The 20,620-nt window shown below is 42.7% G+C and overlaps 2 protein-coding genes across 11 annotated transcripts in view; one reads left to right on the plus strand and one right to left on the minus strand.

Moving 5' to 3' along the window:
- RMND1 (required for meiotic nuclear division 1 homolog) overlaps positions 1 to 212 on the minus strand; it is a 50,740-nt gene extending 50,528 nt beyond the window's left edge. Inside the window, exon 1 of one of the 7 annotated variants that reach the window (XM_038394376.2) lies at positions 38 to 212. The gene's annotated coding sequence lies outside the window, so the exon portion shown is untranslated. Of the gene's footprint in view, positions 1 to 30 lie in introns of all 7 variants that reach the window. The other 6 variants (XM_038394373.2, XM_038394372.2, XM_043511204.1 and 3 more) reach the window with 6 other exon arrangements.
- On the plus strand, positions 200 to 10,797 carry ARMT1 (acidic residue methyltransferase 1). 4 transcript variants are annotated; one of them, XM_043511207.1, is made up of 6 exons: positions 312 to 1,105; positions 2,265 to 2,339; positions 4,954 to 5,059; positions 5,848 to 6,089; positions 7,743 to 7,908; positions 9,506 to 10,797. In XM_043511207.1, exons 2-6 carry the CDS (start codon positions 2,335 to 2,337, stop codon positions 10,271 to 10,273), a joined length of 1,287 nt encoding a protein of 428 aa, XP_043367142.1. In that variant the 5' UTR covers positions 312 to 1,105; positions 2,265 to 2,334; the 3' UTR covers positions 10,274 to 10,797. The 4 variants fall into 4 exon arrangements, with proteins under 4 accessions (XP_038250307.1, XP_043367142.1, XP_038250308.1 ...); XM_038394380.2 differs by having other exon boundaries at positions 327 to 371; XM_038394379.2 differs by lacking the exon at positions 2,265 to 2,339 and having other exon boundaries at positions 200 to 371.
- The last annotated feature ends 9,823 nt before the right edge of the window (positions 10,798 to 20,620 follow it).

Here is a 20,620-nt window from a genome sequence, read left to right on the forward strand (position 1 = left end):
TGTTCACAAGGGGCGGGGGTCGCACCCTACCAGTGACCTGAGCTTCCGGGGGGGGGAGGAGGCGGCGGCTCCTTTCCCTGGCGCGCGGGGAACGGCAGCGCCCAACTGCCTGTCCCTGCACCCAGCTCCCGACCTTCAGTCCCCGCCGCACTGCGCGCTCTGACCCTGGAACCACGCCCCCTCCTCCACCAACGCCGCCCCCGTGCGGCCCCGCCCCGCGCGTTTGTTCCTCCTCCTCGCGGCGCTAATAATGCGTATTGACGATGCAACAAGGCGTGCTTACGTCATTTCCGGAGCGGTGCCGCAGTACTACTCTGCCGGGGGGGGAAGATGGCGGCGGTACCGGCTTCGTTGGCGGGCAGCTTCAAGGGGTCCGTTACTGCTCGGCGGGGGTTCGCAAGCGGGGTATCGCTGAACCGGGGCGGGGCACATCACAGCCCATCCAGGCGCCGCTCTGGCAGCGGCTCCCCTGAGAGCGCCCGACACCGGGGACTGGGCTCCCGTGGGACGAACCTGTCCTGGGGGGCTGCGTCCAGCAGCGACCTCCGCAGAGCCCCGCGGCTGGAGAGGGCGGCGGAAAGTCGAACCCTGCCCCGGCTCGTGGCTCCCCGCCGGTCACGGCTCGGCAGTGTGCGCGGGCGGCCGTTGGGCCGGTGCGCTGAGGGGGCTCCCTGACCGGCGGGCGGCCAAAGCGCGGGGGGTGGCCGTGGAGTTCCGCTGTAGCCCGAGCTCCGCCTCCGTGCGCGGGGACACAGCGCGCTCAGACCGCTTGGCTCCCTGTGCGGTGCCGGCCAGGCTGTCATGGGCCCTTCTTACCCCCACTCAGCTGGGGCGGCTGTCCTGGGTGACTCGCCCTTATCGCTGGTCTCCCTTCTACACAAGCCCTGCGGGCATCCTTGTCAACCCGCGCTTCCTGCATCCTAGGGGGCACCGCAAACGCTGTTTTGGTAGCAAGGCAGAGACACACAGACCTGCCACTGGAAGTGAAACTGCTCCTCTGGCCAGACTTCACTCGCCCCCCAGTCGGTGCAGTTGTGCTGGGGGCTCCAGCGCCGGTATATCGGCATGTATTCAGTACCCATGGAGGTGTTCCTCCAGCTGGATGGTTAGTACTAGGATTATGATGGTTTTAGTCTCTATTAAAATTGTAGTTTAAGGTTGTTGTTGTAGTTTTTGTGACAAGTAACTCAGTGTTAATGTAAGTTGATGCACTGTGGTAGATACCCGCCCCTTTGTCAGCCTGTCATCTCTCTGTATTATTACTGACATTTAGTAAATGGAGGTAGGTGCCTGGTAATGACTAAAATTGACTTAAAATATTGCTTGAATTCCTATTTTTCTCTAAAGGTAGGTGGTTTATTGAGGTGAAATTTCACACAGGATTAATTCTTCTGCCCTCTGGGGTTTTCCCTGATAGCTCTTGTTTGGATTGGTTTTTAATAGGAAGTCTCTGAAATTGGGTTCTGGCAAAAAAATTTTTTTTGAGAGTTTTACCTTTTTGTTGTTGACGAATATCTCTTCAAAACATTGTCTGGCTACAAAAAAAAAATTGGTAGAGAGGTGTGTATTCGGAGTAAATCTGGTGTAATGAGTGGTTTAAAAAAAAAAAGATTGGATTTAGGGTAATACGCCTGCAAAAGCTACACTTTTCTGTCAGATTTTATTCTCCAGCAGCAGAGAGAGACTTGTATGCAGTACAGCAAAGACCATGCATGACGACCTTAATTTTGTCCTGTCATGACAGAAGGCTGGACAGTCTCCCTTTAGCAATCTTTCTGCATCTAACCCTTTACCTTACACCTGATATCCATAACTAATAGTATTGGGGGAAGAGGTGAAGGAGGAGAAATGTGGCAAAGGGGTATGTGCAGAAACAAAAGGGGGGAGACAGAGTTGAGATTGCAGTGCATGGTCTGTGTTTGATATTTGTGGTGATGATGAAGTGAGAGTGGAGGAACAGAGTCTATGTACTTTAACAGGTTTCAGAGTAGCAGCCGTGTTAGTCTGTATTCGCAAAAAGAAAAGGAGTACTCTCTAAGGTGCCACAAGTACTCCTTTTCTTTTTATATACTTTAACATACCCTAACTTCTCCCTGATATTGTGAGTTTGGGTCAGGTTTGTTGTGGGGTTAGCAGTCCTGATTGCTTCACAGTGAATTTTTTGTGTGTATTAAAGTAACCATATGTATAGGATTGCATATCACTTTATCAGTGTACATACATTGTAGCACTAGCTTGACAGTATTATATTATCATCTGAAAAGGTGATGCAAGTGATGCCTGTCAAAGAAGATTTGTCAAGAACATAAATTACCAGAGTTGGAAAAACACTTCATGGGGTGAGGATCAGACCTATGGAAAGATGGCAGTGTTATTTTGTAGCAACTCTCAAGGTTTTGAAATTTGCTTTTGTTCCTTATTGAAACAACACCACCAAAAATATTCCTTTTGAATTTTTTTAGAAAAGCAGAATTGTAAAGGGGATTGTGCCTGCATGTCAGTTGCTCTACAGCAGGGGTCGGTAACCTTTCAGAAGTGGTGTGCCGAGTCTTCATTTATTCACTTTAAGATTTCATGTGCCAGTAATACATTTTAATGTTTTTTTAGAGGGTCTCTCTCTATAATATATAGACTTGTATAACTAAACTATTGTCGTATATAAACAAGGTTTTCAAAATGTTTAAGAAGCTTCATTTTAATTTAATTTTAAATGCTGATCTTACACCGCCGGGCCGCTCAGCCCATTGCTGGCCTGGGGTTCTGTTCACCTAGGCTGGCAGCGGGCTGAGCGGGGCCTGCGGCTGGGACCCCGGCTGGCTAGGGGCAGGCAGCCAGAACCCCAGATGGACAGTGGGCTGAGCGGCTCAGCCCGCTGCCAGTCAGCCTGCTGTTGGTCTGGAGTTCTGTCCGCCAGGTCCTGCTAGCCAGGGTCCCGGATGCCGGCCCCGCTCAGCCCACTGCCGGTCTGGCATCCCGGCCCTGTCCACATAGAGTAGATACCTACCATCTCCCTGGTTCTAGCCATTCTCTTCCTCTCTCTTCACTGAGATGAGGGTGGGAGTGTGCTGAGAACAGGGCTGGGGGAGAAGGAACAGGTTGGGGTGCAGGGTCTGGCCAGGAGCTAGAATGAGGGAGGGTGCTCAGGGTTGGGGCAGGAGGTTTGGGTGTGGAGCTCTTACCTGGGCAGCTCCCATTTGGTGTGAGGGGTGGAGGTGGGAATGTGAGGGTGTGTGTGCAGGAGCTCCCATTTGGTGCGAGGAGTGGGGATGTGGGGGGTGCAAGAGTCAGGGTGTGGGGGGTGCAGGGGTCAGGGCAGAGGGGTGGGGGTGCTCCCTGCCCTGAGCGGCTCAGGGCAGGGGGTAGAGGGGATATGCCTTGATTCCACACCCTTCCCCAAGGTCCCTGGAGTGTGCTGCGGCTCAGCTTTTCCCTCTCCCCCTCCGTAGCAAGGGAGGGAGAGAAGGAGGGGCAGGAACCCAGCACGCTGGGGGAAGAGGTGGGGGGAGGGGGAAGCTTGCCTGCCCTGCAAGGAGAGGGTGGGGGGCAGAAAAGAGCGGCCGGGCAGGATTTTTAGTGGCGTGCTGCTGTCTTCCCGGGTCCGGCAGATAGCAGCGTGCCATTAAAAATTGGCTTGCGTGCCGTGTTTGGCACGCGTGCCATAGGTTGCCAACCCCTGCTCTACAACTTGATAGTTAGGACACTGGTCTGGAATGTGAGAGACTCTGGTTCAAGTCCCTGCTCTGCCTGATTCAGAGCCAAGGTTTTTCATCCCTCATCCCGGACCCCAAAACCTTCACAACAAAAGTTTAGTGAAAACAATGTCTTCATGAAACGTTTTAATTTTGACAAAACATAGTTTGCTGAATTGAAATTTAAATGAAAATGTTCTGACTATTTATAGTGAGCAATTTAATGCATGTAATTTTCTTTTACTTATTGCCAGAGGTGAAAGTAAGCTGGTACAACCCAGTACGGCATATCAGGACCGGCTTTCAGAGAGGGCAATTTAAAGCCCTGGGGTAGCAGCGGCTGGGCTGTGGCTGGGATTTAAAGGCCCTGGAGCTCCAGCCATTGCTACCCCCCCCCCCCACGCCCCGGACCCTTTAAAGCTCTGCCAGAGCCCTGGGGTAGTGGTGGCAGCCAGGAGCCCTCAGGGCTCCTCAGTGATTTAAAGGGCCCAGGGCTCCGCTGCGGTAGTGGCAGCTGGAGCCCTGGGCCCTTTAAATAGCCCCCGAGCCCCGGGGCTCCCAGTTGCATCTGCATCTGGTAGCTCATGGGTGATTTAAAGGGCCCCGGGCTCCCAGCCGCCACTACCGCAGCTGGAGCCCTGGCCCTTTAAATCAAGATTTAAAAGGCCCGGGGATTTGAGGCCACGCCTCTTCTGTTTGAGGCCATGCCCCCTGCTCAGGACTCCGGCATACCAGTAAGTCCTCTAACTTGCTTTCACCTATGCTTATTGCCATTCTTCAAATCTGGTTTTGATTCACCAGGTAAATTATTTTAGGAACTGGGTATGTTGTAACATAAATGGAAGTGTACAGTAAGTGTAAGGTTACTTTACTTTTATTAGCCGGGGTCAATAAGATACAAGGTTAAAACAGTGTACGTTTCTAATGAGCCATTTGGGCACTTGAGCCTACCTCCTTTGATTTCAACATCTGATAGCTGAGCATGAAAGGGTGTCTTACACTGGAATTCACTGGTCTGCAGGACCAAAGTATTTCTTTAGTCCATTAAGGATATGGTGAAATGAAAAACTAATTTTTCACATTTGCTAACTCCTCCCTCTAACTTCAAAAGCAGCTAGCAAAACAGAAATTACTACATTTTATATACTATCCTTAAATGTGATAGATTGCACTTGAAAATAAAGTAATGAATAGGGAAAAGGTATTAAATCTGTTCATGTTAGCGTGAGTAATTAATGTAATGCTTTGATTCTTTTCTTGTTAGATCTTTTGCGTATTTTACAATTAAGGACAGGCTGCCTCAAATCCTAACTAGGGTTATTGATACTTTGCACCGGCATAAAAATGAATTTTTTGAAGAACATGGAGAGGTAAGAATACTGTTGTTTCATACTATTTTTCTTATACTGAAACTTCTTAGAGATCTTTTTTCTGTCTTATTTTTATTCCTGTTTTCCTCATGTTGTCTTCCCTCGTAATTTTTCTCATGTCACCCCTCTTTTCTCTCAACCCCTGACTTGTCTTTTTCCTCTTCTTTCCTGGTTATTTATGTTGTGTCTCACTTCTATTAATGTTTTTTTTTTCGTTGTCCTTCTGGCTCCTGAAACTTCCTCAGTTTTCTCTGTTCTTTGGCTACATGGTGGTATCTGGCATATCCATCTTGGCCCTTGTGGGGATGGCAAGGTTTCAAGCTGCTGTTCTCATAGACTTGTAGACTTTAATGTCGGAAGAGAGAATCATGATCATCTAGTCTAACCTCCTGCACATTGCAGTCTACAGAACCTCATCTGTCCGCTACTGTAATAGACCCCTAACAGTTCTCCCCAGTGAACCAGGCATTTTGTTGAACCCAATGGATTATGAGCAAAAGGTCCTGCCTCAACACAGAATCAAATAACTTTCATGGCATATGGGGATTCTTCTAGCTTGGAAGGTTTGAAACTGCAGTGAATGTCAGATGTAGAACAAAAGCTTCACTGAACATCATTGAGAATTTTGTCTTTGTTCAAGTGCAAGAACCTGAGATTGACATTTTTGTTTGATTTTTAAGATTCATAACTTATTTCCCTTTGCAGTAAAATTTATCTATCATAGAGTGTGTGGCTATACAGAAATGTATTTTTGGACTAGGGACACTTTATTTTCCATTTTATTTCAGAAAGGCATTGAGGCAGAGAAGAACACTATATCCATCCTCTCTAAGTTAAGGAATGAGCTGCAAACAGACAAACCATTGGTTCCCTTGGATGATAAACTCCCTGATGTTCCACTGTGGAATCAATACCTAGAATATCAACAAAATTTATTGGATGGAAATGAACAGCCAAGCTGGTTTCAGTCCCCTTGGTTATATGTGGAGTGTTACATGTATCGCCGCATTCATGAAGCACTAGTTCGTAAGTAAGTATACACTCTAACATGAAATGTTACCCTGTGTATAGTTCTTCTGATTTTGTGCATCTGAGAGGGGGAAGAAGAAGAGTAAGCTTAAAATGAAGCAATTGGTTTAAAATGAAGACCTTTCTTACAAATGTAGAGCAGTAGTCTTTTTCGATTTTTCTACTAACTCCACTGCTAGAAGTCTTGGCAACAATTTCCCTGGTTGAGGTACTAATGAGGCTTTGCTTCCTTTGCGACATAGCATAATTCAAACTCTGATATCCTTCCCTTAATTAAGTAATATGCAAGGTTGAGCTAACGTTTTCTGTGTGCCCTCTAAAAAAGTTAAACTGGCTGGTGTTTTTCATTTGAAAACAAAGGGCCAATCCTGGCTCTCATTTGAAATTAATGGGAGTTTGGCCATTAACTTCAACAGGAGTAGTAGCAGGCACTAAAAGATGAAAATGTGGTGACAGTAGGGTTAGTTGTAATTATGCATACTAATAAACTTCTTACCTCTGATATTTTTGTGTAAAATTTTCAAAAGAGCCTAACTGATACTTAAACATTTCCAAAAATTGTACCTTTTTGTTTAGACAAATATTGAGTGATTTATGTAAACCACAATGCTAAGAATTCAGTTCTTCAAAAAAGCTTCACCCCACACACGGAACAAATCATGAAAAGATCAAAGTGTGAAAGCAGGCTTCTAAAATTTTCATTTGTTCTATGTCACGCAAAGATCTTTGTAAACTAAATGGGTAAATTGTTTTTAGTTTCCAAAATGAGGTAGGGGAAAGAACATTTTTCCAAACCAGAAAATGTCAGTTTCCATGTGAGTTGCACTTTTGGGAATCCATTCATTGTATTTCCTTTTATTTTGGAATTGTGTTCTCTAAATCTCCCTCTACACCAAAAGTGAAGAATTCTTTTGTAGTCTTAGAGAAAGTCAACAACATGAAGGGCTTTTTTGTTCAGCAATTCAAAATACTGGAGGATCTTTGACTACAAAAAAAAAAAAAAAAACCTTTACATTTATAATGTATTGGAAAAGATAAATACAATTTTTTTTAACAAATGACTCAGTACACCATGCAAATAAAAGTTTTAAAGTTTAACAGAAGAATTATGCTAATATTTAGAATGGCCCAGATGAAAACTTCCACAAGACGAACCCCTTCCCTTTAAAAAAAAAAAAAAAAAAAAAAAAAAAAAAAAGTGGGTTAGGTATGTCCATGTGAAAAGTTGCCACACAACCGTAAATACAAATGTATTGAAAAAAACTGGATCAATTATTTAACCTTAGTTGGCTTGTCACCCTTCATCAATTTGTCTCTCATAGATTGAAAACCCTCAAGGGCAGCCAAAGTGTGTATACAGTGCCCCATATAATGGGAAGAGAAGGGGTCCATCGTGATTGAGACGTTTGGCCACAACCATAATATATATGGTTATTGTTAATATCTGTATGTGCTACTTAAAATAAATGAGACCGAATACCAGGCAAAGTAAGTATTACTGGAGACATGTAGGAGTCTGGCATGCCACGTTACTGTGAAAGTTCAGATTAGGACCCCGAGTTCAACATTCATCTAAATAAACAAGTTGTGTTTAACACTTTTGCTGCTGTGAGAGAAAATGGAAATCATATTAATCTTTTCCCTTCTATTTTAGTCCTCCAATTGATGACTATGATGTATTTAAAGAAGCAAAGGTTCACAGCTTCTTTGAATCCCAACAAGCTATTGTTGCCTTATGCACTTACTTGCAGGAACTTCTTAAAAACGTTGAGGACCTAGATGAAAAACAACTTCAGGAAGAATTTTTTAAACTGCTGCAGGTAAACTTGGCATTTCTTATTCACAGTTCCTGCCTGTGGAAAGTTACAAAATTTGAGTTCTGCAAAACTTAAACAAAATTCTGTGGCCTTATGTTTGCAATTACACCTCTACCCCAAGATAACGCCACCCGATGTAACACTAATTCGGATATAACATGGTAAAGCAGCGCTCTGGTGGGCAGGGCAGCGCGCTCTGGTGGATCAGCTTGTCTGGCTCTGACACGCTGCTCTGAGTGGCGTGTTAAGGGTGCCGGGCCGGGGCCGAGGGGTTGGATAAGGGGCGGAGGGTCTCGGGTGGGGGACAGGGAGCAGGGGAAGGATGGTTCTGAGGGCAGGGCGGTCAGGGAACGGGGGCGTTGGATAGGGCATGGGAGTCCTGAGGGCCTGTCAGGGTGCGGGAGCGTGGATAGGGGACAGGGAGCAGGGGGGTTGGGTGGGGTCTTGGGAAGGGTGGTTGGGGCGGGGGGGTCTCTGGAGGGGGTAGTTGGGACGAGGAGCAGGGGGGGTTGGATGGGTCAGGAGTTCTGAGGGGTCAGTCAGGGCGGGAAGTGACTATTAATAATGGAAATGCTCGAGGTCAAAGCAAGTTCAATATAACGTGGTAAGATTTTTTTTTTTTTTTTTTTTTTGGTTCCCGAGGACTGCGTTCTGTCGGGGTGGAGGTGTATCCTATCATATGTTGACTGATGCAGTTTATTGCTGAGTCTGCAAACATTTCTTGTGCCTCTGCTGCTAGTTAAAGATCTGAGCAGCAGAGTGAAACTAACAAGACTCTGGTTAGATATTTGGTCTTATTCAAAAACCCTATGAGTTGCCATGTGATTGACAAGAATCGTATCAATTTCGTGCTGCTGGTGGTCTTACATGTTCCAAGCCCTGCTCATTCTTTTTCATGTAAATCCAGTGTTGCCATCCCTGAGCATTCAAAAGTCATGAGATTTGCTTTGAATCTTGATGTAAACAATAACACCACAATAATTTTTTTAAAACTTCAAGCTTTTCTCTGTAACCATTAGGGATAGAAACTTACTTATTTAACTGAAAGTTGAAGTTCTCACAATCTCCTTGCCCTAGGAGATGAAGCTTTAGGAAAACACCAATTACCATGAGGCTTAATAAAATCATAAGTTGGCAACACTGCATACCTAGCTGTTTGTTGAGACTTCATAAAAGAGCACATTTTCATATTCTTGCAATATAGACCAACTTATCAAACTCCAGGTAATCAAAACTCACTTATCCTCCCATTATTAGTCCTATGTGTACTCCTGCCAAGGCTTTTTGGAGTTGTGTGTGTATATAATGTAAATTTCTTTAGCTCTGTTAGTGTGTTTATACCAAACCTAATCTGTCATGAGTCCAGGATAAAGATGGGAAAGGCTTGTATTTCCCCCTTCCAAATCATTTCTTGTGTCTCTTTGGAAGTGAAGAGTATTGTTTTGGTTTCTCTTCCAGAAATCATTCTGAACTCTTTATGTACAAAATGTTGAGCTATAATAGGGAGTATGTATGTGGAGTCAGGTACCACTGTCTCTAGAACAATACAAAAGACTACAGAATAATGAGATTTTAGCAAAATGGATTTTTTTCTCTTCAGGTTTCATTGTGGGGGAATAAGTGCGACCTCTCCATTTCAGCTGGTGAAGACAACTCTCAGAAAGCCAGTCCCGTAAAATCACTGGACAACTTGAAAACTTCCATCTTAGTGGATGATATGGAAAGCATTTGGTCACTGCTTATTAACAGCAAGAAAAGAAGAACTTCAAAAGAAGTTACTAGAGTTGACATAGTCCTGGATAATGCTGGATATGAACTTATTACTGATCTAGTACTGGCTGACTTTCTGTTATCATCGAAGTTAGTTTCTGAAATCCATTTCCATGGAAAGTGTATTCCATGGTATGTATCGGATACTACAAAGCAAGATTTTAATTGGACTATTAAACAGCTGCAGTCAGCTAATAATAGGTGGATGTCTAGATGTGGGATAAACTGGGAGGGTAGTATTAAAAAAGGAGTTTTGGTTTACCATGATCACATGTTTTGGACTCTGCCACACGAATTTTGTAGTATGGCTCAAGTTGCTACTGACTTGTACACTGAGCTGCAGAAGTCCCATTTAATTATTTTTAAAGGTGATCTGAACTACAGGAAACTAACTGGAGATAGAAAATGGGAGTTTACTGTTCCATTTCATCAAGCCTTAAACAAATTTCATCCTGCACCTCTTTGCAGCTTGAGAACTCTAAAATCTGATGTTCAGGTTGGTCTGAAACCTGGACAAGGTGAGCAGTTTGTGAATTCTGAACCTGACTGGATGATATGTGGGAAATATGGAGTAGTTCAGTTTGATGCATCTTTGTGATTCGGCTGTGAGGTTGATAGTTTACCTAGGGATAGGTTTAATTTGCACAGAGAGTTGTGCTTTTGCTGTTACATATTGGGCTCTTCGTTTACCTGTTTCCTATTTCTGGCAAGTGGCTTGTTACTCTGATTTACAAAAGTTAAAGATGTTGTGCAACAGTTTACAAACTTTCCTTTTAACACTCAAGTTATTAAATTGTAGATATTTTATGATCTAAAATGTCAGATGTTGCAGATGAACACGACTTCAATTGTCCCTAAGAATACTTTATTTTTCAGTAAGTAAAGAGAATTAATGGTCAGTGGAAGTTACAATTTACTTTAGGAACTGGATCCACCTTGGCATGCATTTACTGTTCCAGTACTGTTTGGCATTTTCAAGCACCATATGTTGCATGGTACTTAGATTCATGCATTCAAAAAAAATTAACTTCTGGGTTTTCTGCATCACTGCAGCAGAGGTCTTATTTTAAAGCTGTTTGATTTGTCTCTTACAAAGAGTATTTTACATAAATTGACAATGTTTGCTCATCTGTGTGGTCAATATGTGCATGTAGCTCTTTTTTTAATAGTTTTTTTGCCATTCTGAAAGTTAAGTAGGTGTAGTCAGTAGTGGGTTAAGGAAGAATCATTTGGGGTGAGACAATGGTCCTGTAAAGAAGATTTGGATACCCAGCTGAGTCAGAGCAGTAAGGCACAGGTAAGTAGTGCCAACTAGCTGTCTGCCAAGTGGGGTAGTATGTCATGTTCTCCTCCCCCCCCCGCCCCACACAAGGTCAGACTCTGAAATTGGGAGTAAGAGTCATCTTTAAAGATGTGTGAAGAATTTATTTGAGACTGCGACAAGCCAGGGGTGTGATTTTTCTCTCCTCCCCCCACACCCTCCCTGGGTTTGTGAACACCTACTCAATCTTGCTACACAGCTAAACTGTGCCTTTACTGCTGCTACCCTGTATGACTGCAACTACACTGCTGTTTATACTTGCACTAGCATGATGAGAGCTAGCACGAAAATGTGTAAGTGAGCAGGGAAATCACACCCTTACCTCATCTGATGTAGCCTGAATATGGTTGTGAGGGAGTAGATATGTTGGTAAACTCATTCAGGATTTATGCTTAATCCTTCTTTGTAGTAGAGATGGCACAGGTAGCAATATGTACAGTTGCCTGACTTTCCATTAATGATGCAACCCTATTTTTAGGTGCTTATAACACTGCCAGATCTGTTTCAGCTGAAATTTCTGTGGTGGGTGTCTGCCTCCTGCTCAAATTTTTTTTTTAAGTTTCAGCAAAAATGGTTCAGCTGTTCTCAGAACAAGGTTAGGGGAAAAAATATTGAGCATTCTCCAGCCCAGGGCTGCTGGGTTGAGAAGGCTTTTCCCGAGAGTTCTTCCTTCCAGCAACCAAATGTTGGGAGCAGAAACTGAGAGCAGTGGTATTTTCTTTTCTATGCTATCAGAGTCCATGCAGTGAGTTGGTGGCAATGGTCTGATTGTAATACAGAGGGGTGAGAAGCTAGTCCTAGGGAAGGGGTAGGGCAGGTGGGTCTCAGATGAGCTACGTGTAGTGAGGGAGCTGCATGTATTGGGGGGAGATACTGGAACAAGGACAGACTGGAAGGGCAAGGGAAGAAGGGTCTGGTGCGAGGGAGGAGAAGAACTCTCTGGGGTCTAACCATTATTGCACACTCCCCTCAAAGCATGGACTAAATCCTGTGCTGTCAGCAAATAGTGCAACCTGTGCCCCATCCCCTCTAATAGAGAGTGCATATACAGGGTGACAGCCTACCACTGCTGTGAATTACAGTTAGCTCAAGCAGTAGATATTTGTGAGGTGGGTCTAAAGGTTCCTGCTCTGCTGATGACTGCTTTGCTCTCACGGTGAGCCACATGTTAGAATTTTTTTCCCCAATTTTTTTTTTAAATTAGGAAATTACAAACACAACATCTATGAAAAGAACATTAAGGTTTAAAAATGAAGCACTCAACAACTAGGAAATACCAAAATACTTGGAAGAATTGTCCCGTGGCTAGGGTGCTTGCTTGTGACTTTGGGTGTACAATTTAAGACGCAGAGGGGCTGACTCTTTTCGGAAAAGTTAGTATTTTATAGAACTTTATATATTCAGAGCACAGCTCCCATTGACCTCAGTTGCAGCTGTGAGTGTTTAGCACTTCTTCAGTCGGACCCCTGGGTAGCCTATTGGCCACCTGAGAAATGAGGAACACAGTGACCACCTGTAAAAAGTTTGGTTTAAGTGTCTTGCCCAGCATCACCCAGGAACTCTATAGTAGAGGCTGTGAGAGACTCCAATTCTCCAAGGTGGAATTCCATCCTGCCTAAACCATGAAAGCAGCCTCTCTTCCTGCATTCCCCTGCCTCATTCACTACACACCTTCCAACTTCTGCAACAAATGAGGCAGGGATCCAACAGCTAAGAGCATCATTAGCAACACAACCACAATTCATTCTCTGGACACATCCTGTACACTATATGGCATGGTGGAAATAATGGTATGTGGTGATGTAATTAAAGACTCCATCATAATTCACACACTAAAGTAGGCCACAGTAAGATTGCACAGGTTTCAGAGTAGCAGCTGTGTTAGTCTGTATACGCAAAAAGAAAAGGCATACTTGTGGCACCTTAGAGACTAACAAATTTATTTGAGCATAAGCTTTTGTGAGCTACAGCTCACTTCATCAGATGCATTCAGGGGGGAGATTTATATACATAGAGAACATGAAACAATGGGTGTTATCATACATGCTGTAAGGAGAGTGATCACTTAAGATGAGCTATTACCAGCAGGAAGGGGGGGGGGAGAGAAAACCTTTTTGTAGTGATAATCAAGGTGGGCCATTTCCAGCAGTTGACAAGAATGTCTGAGGAACAGCTGTGGGGGGTGGGGTGGGGGAAATAACATGGGGAAATAGTTTTACTTTGTGTAATGACCCATCCACTCCCAGTCTCTATTCAAGCCTAAGTTAATTGTATCCAGTTTGCAAATTAATTCCAATTCAGCAGTCTCTCGTTGGAGTCTGTTTTTGAAGCTTTTTTTTTTTTTTATTGAAGAATAGCCCTCTGAGGTCTGTAACTGAGTGACCAGAGACATTGAAGTGTTCTCTGACTGGCTTTTGAATATTATAATTCTTGATTTCTGATTTGTGTCCATTTATTCTTTTACACAGAGACTATCCAGTTTGACCAATGTACATGGCAGAGGGGCATTGCTGGCACATGATGACATATATTACATTGGTAGATCGCAGGTGAACGAGCCTCTGATAGTGTGTCTCTACGTAAAAGAATAAATGGACACAAATCAGACATCAAGAATTATAATATTCAAAAACCAGTCGGAGAACACTTCAATGTCTCTGGTCACTCAGTTACAGACCTCAGAGTGGCTATTCTTCAATAAAAAAAAAACTTCAAAAACAGACTCCAACGAGAGACTGCTGAATTGGAATTAATTTGCAAACTGGATACAATTAACTTAGGCTTGAATAGAGACTGGGCGTGGATGGGTCATTACACAAAGTAAAACTATTTCCCCATGTTGTCTCCCCCCCCCACTGTTCCTCAGATGTTCTTGTCAACTGTTGGAACTGGCCCACCTTGATTATCACCACAGAAGGTTTTCTTCCTCCCCTACCCTGCTGATAATAGCTCATCTTAAGTGATCACTCTCCTTACAGTGTGTATGATAAAACCCATTGTTTCACGGTGTGTGTGTGTAAATCTCCCCATTGTATTTTCCACCAAATGCATCCGATGAAGTGAGCTGTAACTCACGAAGCTTATGCTCAAATAAATTTTTTAGTCTCTGAAGTGCCACAAGTCCTCCTTTTCTTTTTAAGATTGCACAGGCAACCTTAATTCTGATACTTCCTAATTTTAAGGCTTGACTTTCCACCTTAACCATCATTTAAGGTAGTTTTTATATTCAATACTGAATACACAGTAGAACCCTACTGAATTGCTATTGGGCTTGCAGACTAACTATCCTCTCCTAAAAAACTAACAGTGTTGTATCCCATGCAAACGTGTCATAGTAGACCCTACCTATTACAGTAAGATACTTCCTCAGAAAAATGTGCTTAGTTGTCAGGAGCAAAGTATATTATGAAGTATTTTCCTGAGTGTTTGTCTATCATTTCTTTGTAATAGTAACTTTCAGGATGCCTATGTCATTAGGGGGAGCCTACTAATTCTTTTTATTAATGTAGGAACAAAGTAGAATAAGGATATACTTTTAATACCTCTGTTTAGGGAAATGCTTCCTGCATGCTTATGTTTTATCTATGTAATTATTCTAACATTGGTTGCATATTATAATGACCTAACAGCCCAGGGGATTTCTAAACTAATTTCATGGGCTTTTTCTTGTATGCCATTTGAATTTTCATAACATAAGGGCATTTATAATCACCTCCAAGATGATCACCAGGAGATGGGCATTTCCATCCACCTTCTGAGTAAGTGTAGCTCTAACTCGTACTTCTTGAATTTTGAACTACAGTGGTGGCTCTTACCTACAAACACCAGGAAGATCATTTGTTACACACACAGTTTGCAGCCTCTGGAAATCAGCAAGTCAACATGAATGTATAAAAAGTTATAAACTTATTTCTTAAAAGACACAGCAGGTATTATAAAATATGCAATATTTACAAACTTTAAACTCAAGTATGGGTTTTTTCAGTGAGAATGATTTATGCTGAACTATAATTTCCCTTCCATCAAAATAGATATTGTCAAATGTTAAAAAGACTCTTCAGACAGACAACCCTAACCTTTGAACAAGAATCTTACAATACATTTCCATTTGTTTTGAAATGTTAGTCTGTGTTCCTTCCACTTAATTATGAATATTTTTGAATGAAAAAGCAGACCTTTTATATAAGCACAGGATTAAAGGTTTCTGCAGTTCTATCTTTTCAACTTCTATTTGTTGTTTATAAGCTTTTGTACTAAAACTTGATTTAAGGAAAGAAAAGGTAGAATTAGGGTGTGGTCAGTCTCAAATTTACCTTCAAGTTTTCCTCCACGAAATCCTGTCCTAGCTTAGTAAAGCTTCTATATTTCTCTTATTTTAAGAATTGTTCCATGTAAAATGTAGGGCATGTAAAGTTATGGGCAGTCCTTTTGCACCCTATGGTGGTGTTGTAGATGTGCCCTATCTTAATTTCCCCTGGTTGGGTGGCAATAGGTTTTCATTTTAAAAGCCTAAGGAAAGGAGAAGCTAACACAAAAGAACAAAATGGCATTTTTAAATAAGGCTTGTGGGCAGCAGCAATTACAACAAACAATAAGTCCTCACCTCCAGACCCCGGTTGAGAGCTCCCACCTTAAGTCCATAACACCAAGTCTCTGAGCCTTGGTCTACACTACCAGCTTATGTTGGTATACCTGTCATTCTACACCCCTGAGCAATGCAGCTATACTGACCTAATCCCCACTGTTGATAGTGCTATGTTGACAGGAGGTCTTCTCCCTTCAGCATAGACACCGCCCCTTGGGGAGGTGGAGTACCTATGCTGATGGGAGAAGCTCTCCTATTGACATAGGTAGCATCTTCATTACATACTATAGATGCAAGGGTGCAGCTACGGCACTGTAAATGTAGACTAGCCTTGAGTGTCATAGGGCTGATCCTCTGGAGCCTGAGTGAAACCATCATCCACTGCAGCATGCACATATTCTTCACTTCCTCTTCCTTTTTATATAGCCCAGCCATAGGGCAGGGCTTCCTTAATTACACCCTAGGCTGTTCTAAATGTTGGCTCCAGCCTGTCACTTAAAGGGGTAGTACAGTCCTTCACAGGGCATAACCAAAAAAGAGAGAAGGGTTCCTAAATAAATATAAATATATATATATCTCAAACCAATTAGTCTCCACCCAACAGCTTTTAATGTTAATTCATCTTGAAAATTAAAATATTTAAGGATGTTGTGCACTAGCCCTAAACCTCCTCCAACTGCATATGTGCTAATGACTCTCTCTCCCAAAATATAATACCACATGCCAAATTGCTGCTGTTTTCTTAGCAACAGTGTTTCCCAAACCCAAAGGAATTCCAAGAACTTAAGAGAAAAGCAACTTAATATTTTCCCACTAAGCATAATTGAAGAATCTTCCCCAATAATTCTCTTAAAATGTACTAGACTATTGTTGTCATCCTGAAGTCTCTTATGGGTATATATATGGTTGGAGTTGAAACAGTTCCTTGCAAGTTCAGACAAAACTTCCATTTATGCTTAAACCACTTAACTCCTTCCTCACTGACAAGTTAGAATCCTTCAGACAACATAGAACTTTTTTCAGAGTAGCAGCCGTGTTAGTCTGTATTTGCAAATAGAAAAGCAGTACTTACATTTGTTAGTCTCTAAGGTGCCACAAGTACTGCTTTTCTTTTAGAGAGAACTGATACTAGTCAGCTCTGTGTTCTTGGGGAACCAGGGCGCAGTATCCAGCCTCTCTGACTCATGAAAGATGACGCCCCCCCCCTCACCTTGGCTTGACCAAAATCGATCAGAGAAAAGACTTGCAGAGGGCAGCGAAGGGTGGTCGGAGAGACACCTAGACCCCTCCTGACAAGGGTGACAAGATTAAGACAACTCCTCTAGCCTCGTCTGCATTGAAGATGGGACTGGGAGGCATCTCCATTAGCATACAGAATGGAGAACAGAGATTCCAAAGCAAGAACTGCACTGAACTCTGGGACCAGAAGAGCAGGGAAGCACTCCATCATGGGGGATCTCTGCTCCAGATGTTAATGAACCTATGCCTGCAGACACCCAGCTCAGCAGTTATCAGATCAATTCTAGTAATAAATCCTTGATTGATATCAAAATACTGAAGCAGCCTAATTGCATTGTGAGCTCCCTGGAAGAACACCACCCATAGCCAAGAGCGATCAGCTCGTATTATCTAGCCTAAAGAAAACACTTGAGTCATCAGTTTACCCATAAACAAATCTAGTATTCTCCTTTGAACCATTGTTGTTTCCCTACAAAAACCTCTACTTATGCTCCAGTAAGTGTTCTGATACATGGATCCAAACTCTGAATCAGTTCCACTGGGATTTCATCTTCTCCTGACTGACTGTGCTAGGGGCTCTGCCTGTCTCCAGCATTCAGGACCCTGAGCTACCACCATCACTTGGGAACCCCGACCAGTCCAAGCTTCATGGAGCGGTGAGATCCTTCCTGCTCTCTCTCTCTCTCTCTCTCTCTCTCTCCTACCTCAAGTATTAACCTTTAATAATGTTGGTTTAGGCTCTCTTTGTGTAGTTATTACTATTATTTAATAAATAACTTTTATGGTTAAGCTGGTTGCCTCTCTCTCTCTCTCTGAACTTTACTCTTTTGTGTTTTTTAGCTTCTCCATTTACTCTGCAGCAACGCTTCTTTTACCTAAGCTAAAGATCTCTGCAGTGCCCAAAAATACTGTGGGGTTTGCTCATCAAGTGGATTACTGCCAGTGCAATTGTGACATGAAAGTGGGGATAGGGACATGCTGAACCTGTGACATATGAAGGTGGCAGCTTGGAAGTGCTGCTCAACCCAGACTACTGAGTCCAGGGGCATATGGGGTGGCAGCTTGAAAGTACTGCTTGACCCAGTCTGCTGAGTCTAGGGGCACATAAGGGTGGCAGCCTGGAAGTGTCATTTGAGCCAGTCTGTTCAGGCTTACTCTATTCCAGTGTGGTACCTTTGGCACATAAGGGTGGCAGCTTGAAAGTGCTGCTTGACCCAAACCACTGAGTCCAGGGACATATAAGGGGTCGGCTTGAAAGCTGATTGACCCGGTCTGCTCAGACTTGCTGTGTGTGTGTGTATGTGTACACACGTGAAGGAACCCAGCCCTGGGGAACCAAGGTCCTGCAGGATAACTCCATTGGGAGGGGACTTGCAGAAGGGAGGAGTAGAGCTCCATATGAAAACAAGTGATACAAGCAGTACATTAACAGAATTACACAACCCTCCCTCCCCTGCGCCAGAAGAGTAACCCTAATAAATAAGCATACCCCAAAGTAATGGGAAAATCTGGTAACAGAACCTTCACTCTAGTTTTCTATGAAGATTATTACTATAAAATGTACCAATTTACAAAAACCAAATTGAATTTCAAATACTAATTCCATTACAATAGAACTTTATTTACATAGCGTATCTGCAGGTCGAAGAACTTTTCTGTCTGCTGAATTTCTCACTTGGTCTCAAACTATAAAACAAAGGCTTAGTATGATGCTCACCTGACTGAAGAAGCTAAACTCAAAATTGCTTAAACTGAGTAGCAATTAAGAATACATAAAAAAATATTAATACAAATAGCACAACTTAAGACTTGGTCAGAATACCCACACAAAAACAATATTGATACGGTATTTTAAGGGTAATGCCCTTTTCATCTTTAAAGTATGCACAACTGTTAATTTAAGCAATTTGGTTTTCTATTATCAGAGAAAATATTTTTCAATATTTCATTTTTCTGGAATTGGGACTTCATATGCTCTCAAGACATCTGGTTCACACTGGCAACTTAATTGGTTTTCTAATCAGAAAAAAATTCTTAAACTGAGGTCTGGAAGTTATTCTTGGGTCCAATTTCTTGTCCCTCTTTAGATATCAGATTATTTGCGATAACCATGTTACATTGTGTATGGTGTAGAGAACATTTGTACAAAAAATATTGAAGAATTTGGATCAAAGCATTAAAAGTTGAGCTAGCCAAATTGTAGATTGAATTAATAAAAATGATTTTTAAAAATCTTTATTAGAAATATAAAAATTGTGAAACCACATCACTGGTCTGTCTAGCCCAGCGGTCCTTAAACGTTTGTATGAGTGACCCCTTTCACATAGCAAGCCTCTGAGTGTGTTCCCCCCACAATAAATTAAAAACACTTACATTTTTTAAAACAGTATTAATTGTTTAAGGGGGGGGGGTCAACAAGCATGCAGACAAAGGAGATCCAGTGGATATAGTGTATTTCGATTTTCAGAAAGCCTTTGACAAGGTCCCTCACCAAAGGCTCTTAAGCAAAATAAGCAGTCATGGGATAAGAGGGAAGGCTCTCTCATGGATTGGTAACTGGTTAAAAGATAGGAAACAAAGGACAGGAATAAATGGTCAGTTTTCAGAATGGAGATAGGTAAATAATGGTGTCCCCCAGGGATCTGTACTGAACCCAGTCCTATTTAACATATTCATAAACAATCTGGAAAAAGGGGAAACAGTGAGATGGCAAACAGACGATACAAAACTATTCAAAATAGTTATATCCCAGGCAGGCAGTGAAGAGCTACAAAAGGATCTCACAAAATTGGGTGACTGGGCAACAAAATGGCAGATGAAATTTAATGTTGATAAATGCAAAGTAATGCACATTGGAAAACAATCCTAGCTATACATATACAATAATGGGATCTAAATTAGCTGTTATCACTCAAGAAAGAGATCTTGGAGTCATTGTGGATAGTTCTCTGAAATCATCCACTCAATGTGCAGCGGCAGTCAAAAAAGTGAACAGAATATTGGGAATCATCAAGAAAGGGATAGATAATAAGACAGAAAATATCATATTGCCTCTGTATAAATCTATGGTACGCCCACACCTTGAATACTGCGTGCAGATGTGGTCACCCCATCTCAAAAAAGATATATTGGAATTGGAAAAGGTTCAGAAAAGGGCAATAAAAATGATTAGGGGTATGGAACGGCTTCCGTATGAGGAGACATTAATAAGACTGGGACTTTTTAGCTTGGAAAAGAGGCGACTAAGGGGGGTTATGATAGAGGTCTATCAAATCATGAGTTGTATAGAGAAAGTAATAAGGAAGTGTTATTTACTCCTTCTCATAATACAAGAATAAGGGGCCACCAAATGAAATTAATAGGTAGCAGGTTTAAAACAAACACAAGAAAGTATTTTTTCATGCAACACACTATCAACCTCTGGAACTCCTTGCCAGAGGGTATTGTGAAGGCCAATACTATAAAGGGGTTCAAAAGGGAGCTAGATAGATTCATGGAAGATAGGTCCATCAATGGCTATTAGCCAGGATGGGCAGGAATGGTGTCCCTAGCCTGTTTGCCAGAAGCTGGGATTGGGTGACGGCATGGATCACTTGATGATTACCTGCTGTTCATTCCTTTTGGGGAACCTGGCACTGGCCACGGTCAGAGGACAGGATACTGGGCTTGATGGACCTTTGGTCTGATCCAGTATGGCTGTTCTTATTATAAATGCTGGAGGTGAAGCGGGGTTAGGGGTGGAGGCTGACAGCTCATGACCCTCCACGAAATAACTTTGCAATCCCCTGACTGTTCCCAAT

This window comes from Dermochelys coriacea, chromosome 3, assembly GCF_009764565.3.
Source record: "Dermochelys coriacea isolate rDerCor1 chromosome 3, rDerCor1.pri.v4, whole genome shotgun sequence".
Taxonomy (NCBI): Eukaryota; Metazoa; Chordata; order Testudines; family Dermochelyidae; genus Dermochelys; species Dermochelys coriacea.

Bases quoted from the DNA above. Each gene is read 5' to 3' on its own strand.
- ARMT1 (XM_038394379.2), top strand. From the start codon at position 331: ATGGCGGCGGTACCGGCTTCGTTGGCGGGCAGCTTCAAGGG. The intron at 5,060-5,847 runs GTAAGAATACTG...ATTTTATTTCAG, and splicing joins TTTTTGAAGAACATGGAGAG to AAAGGCATTGAGGCAGAGAA. The intron at 7,909-9,505 runs GTAAACTTGGCA...TTTTCTCTTCAG, and splicing joins AATTTTTTAAACTGCTGCAG to GTTTCATTGTGGGGGAATAA.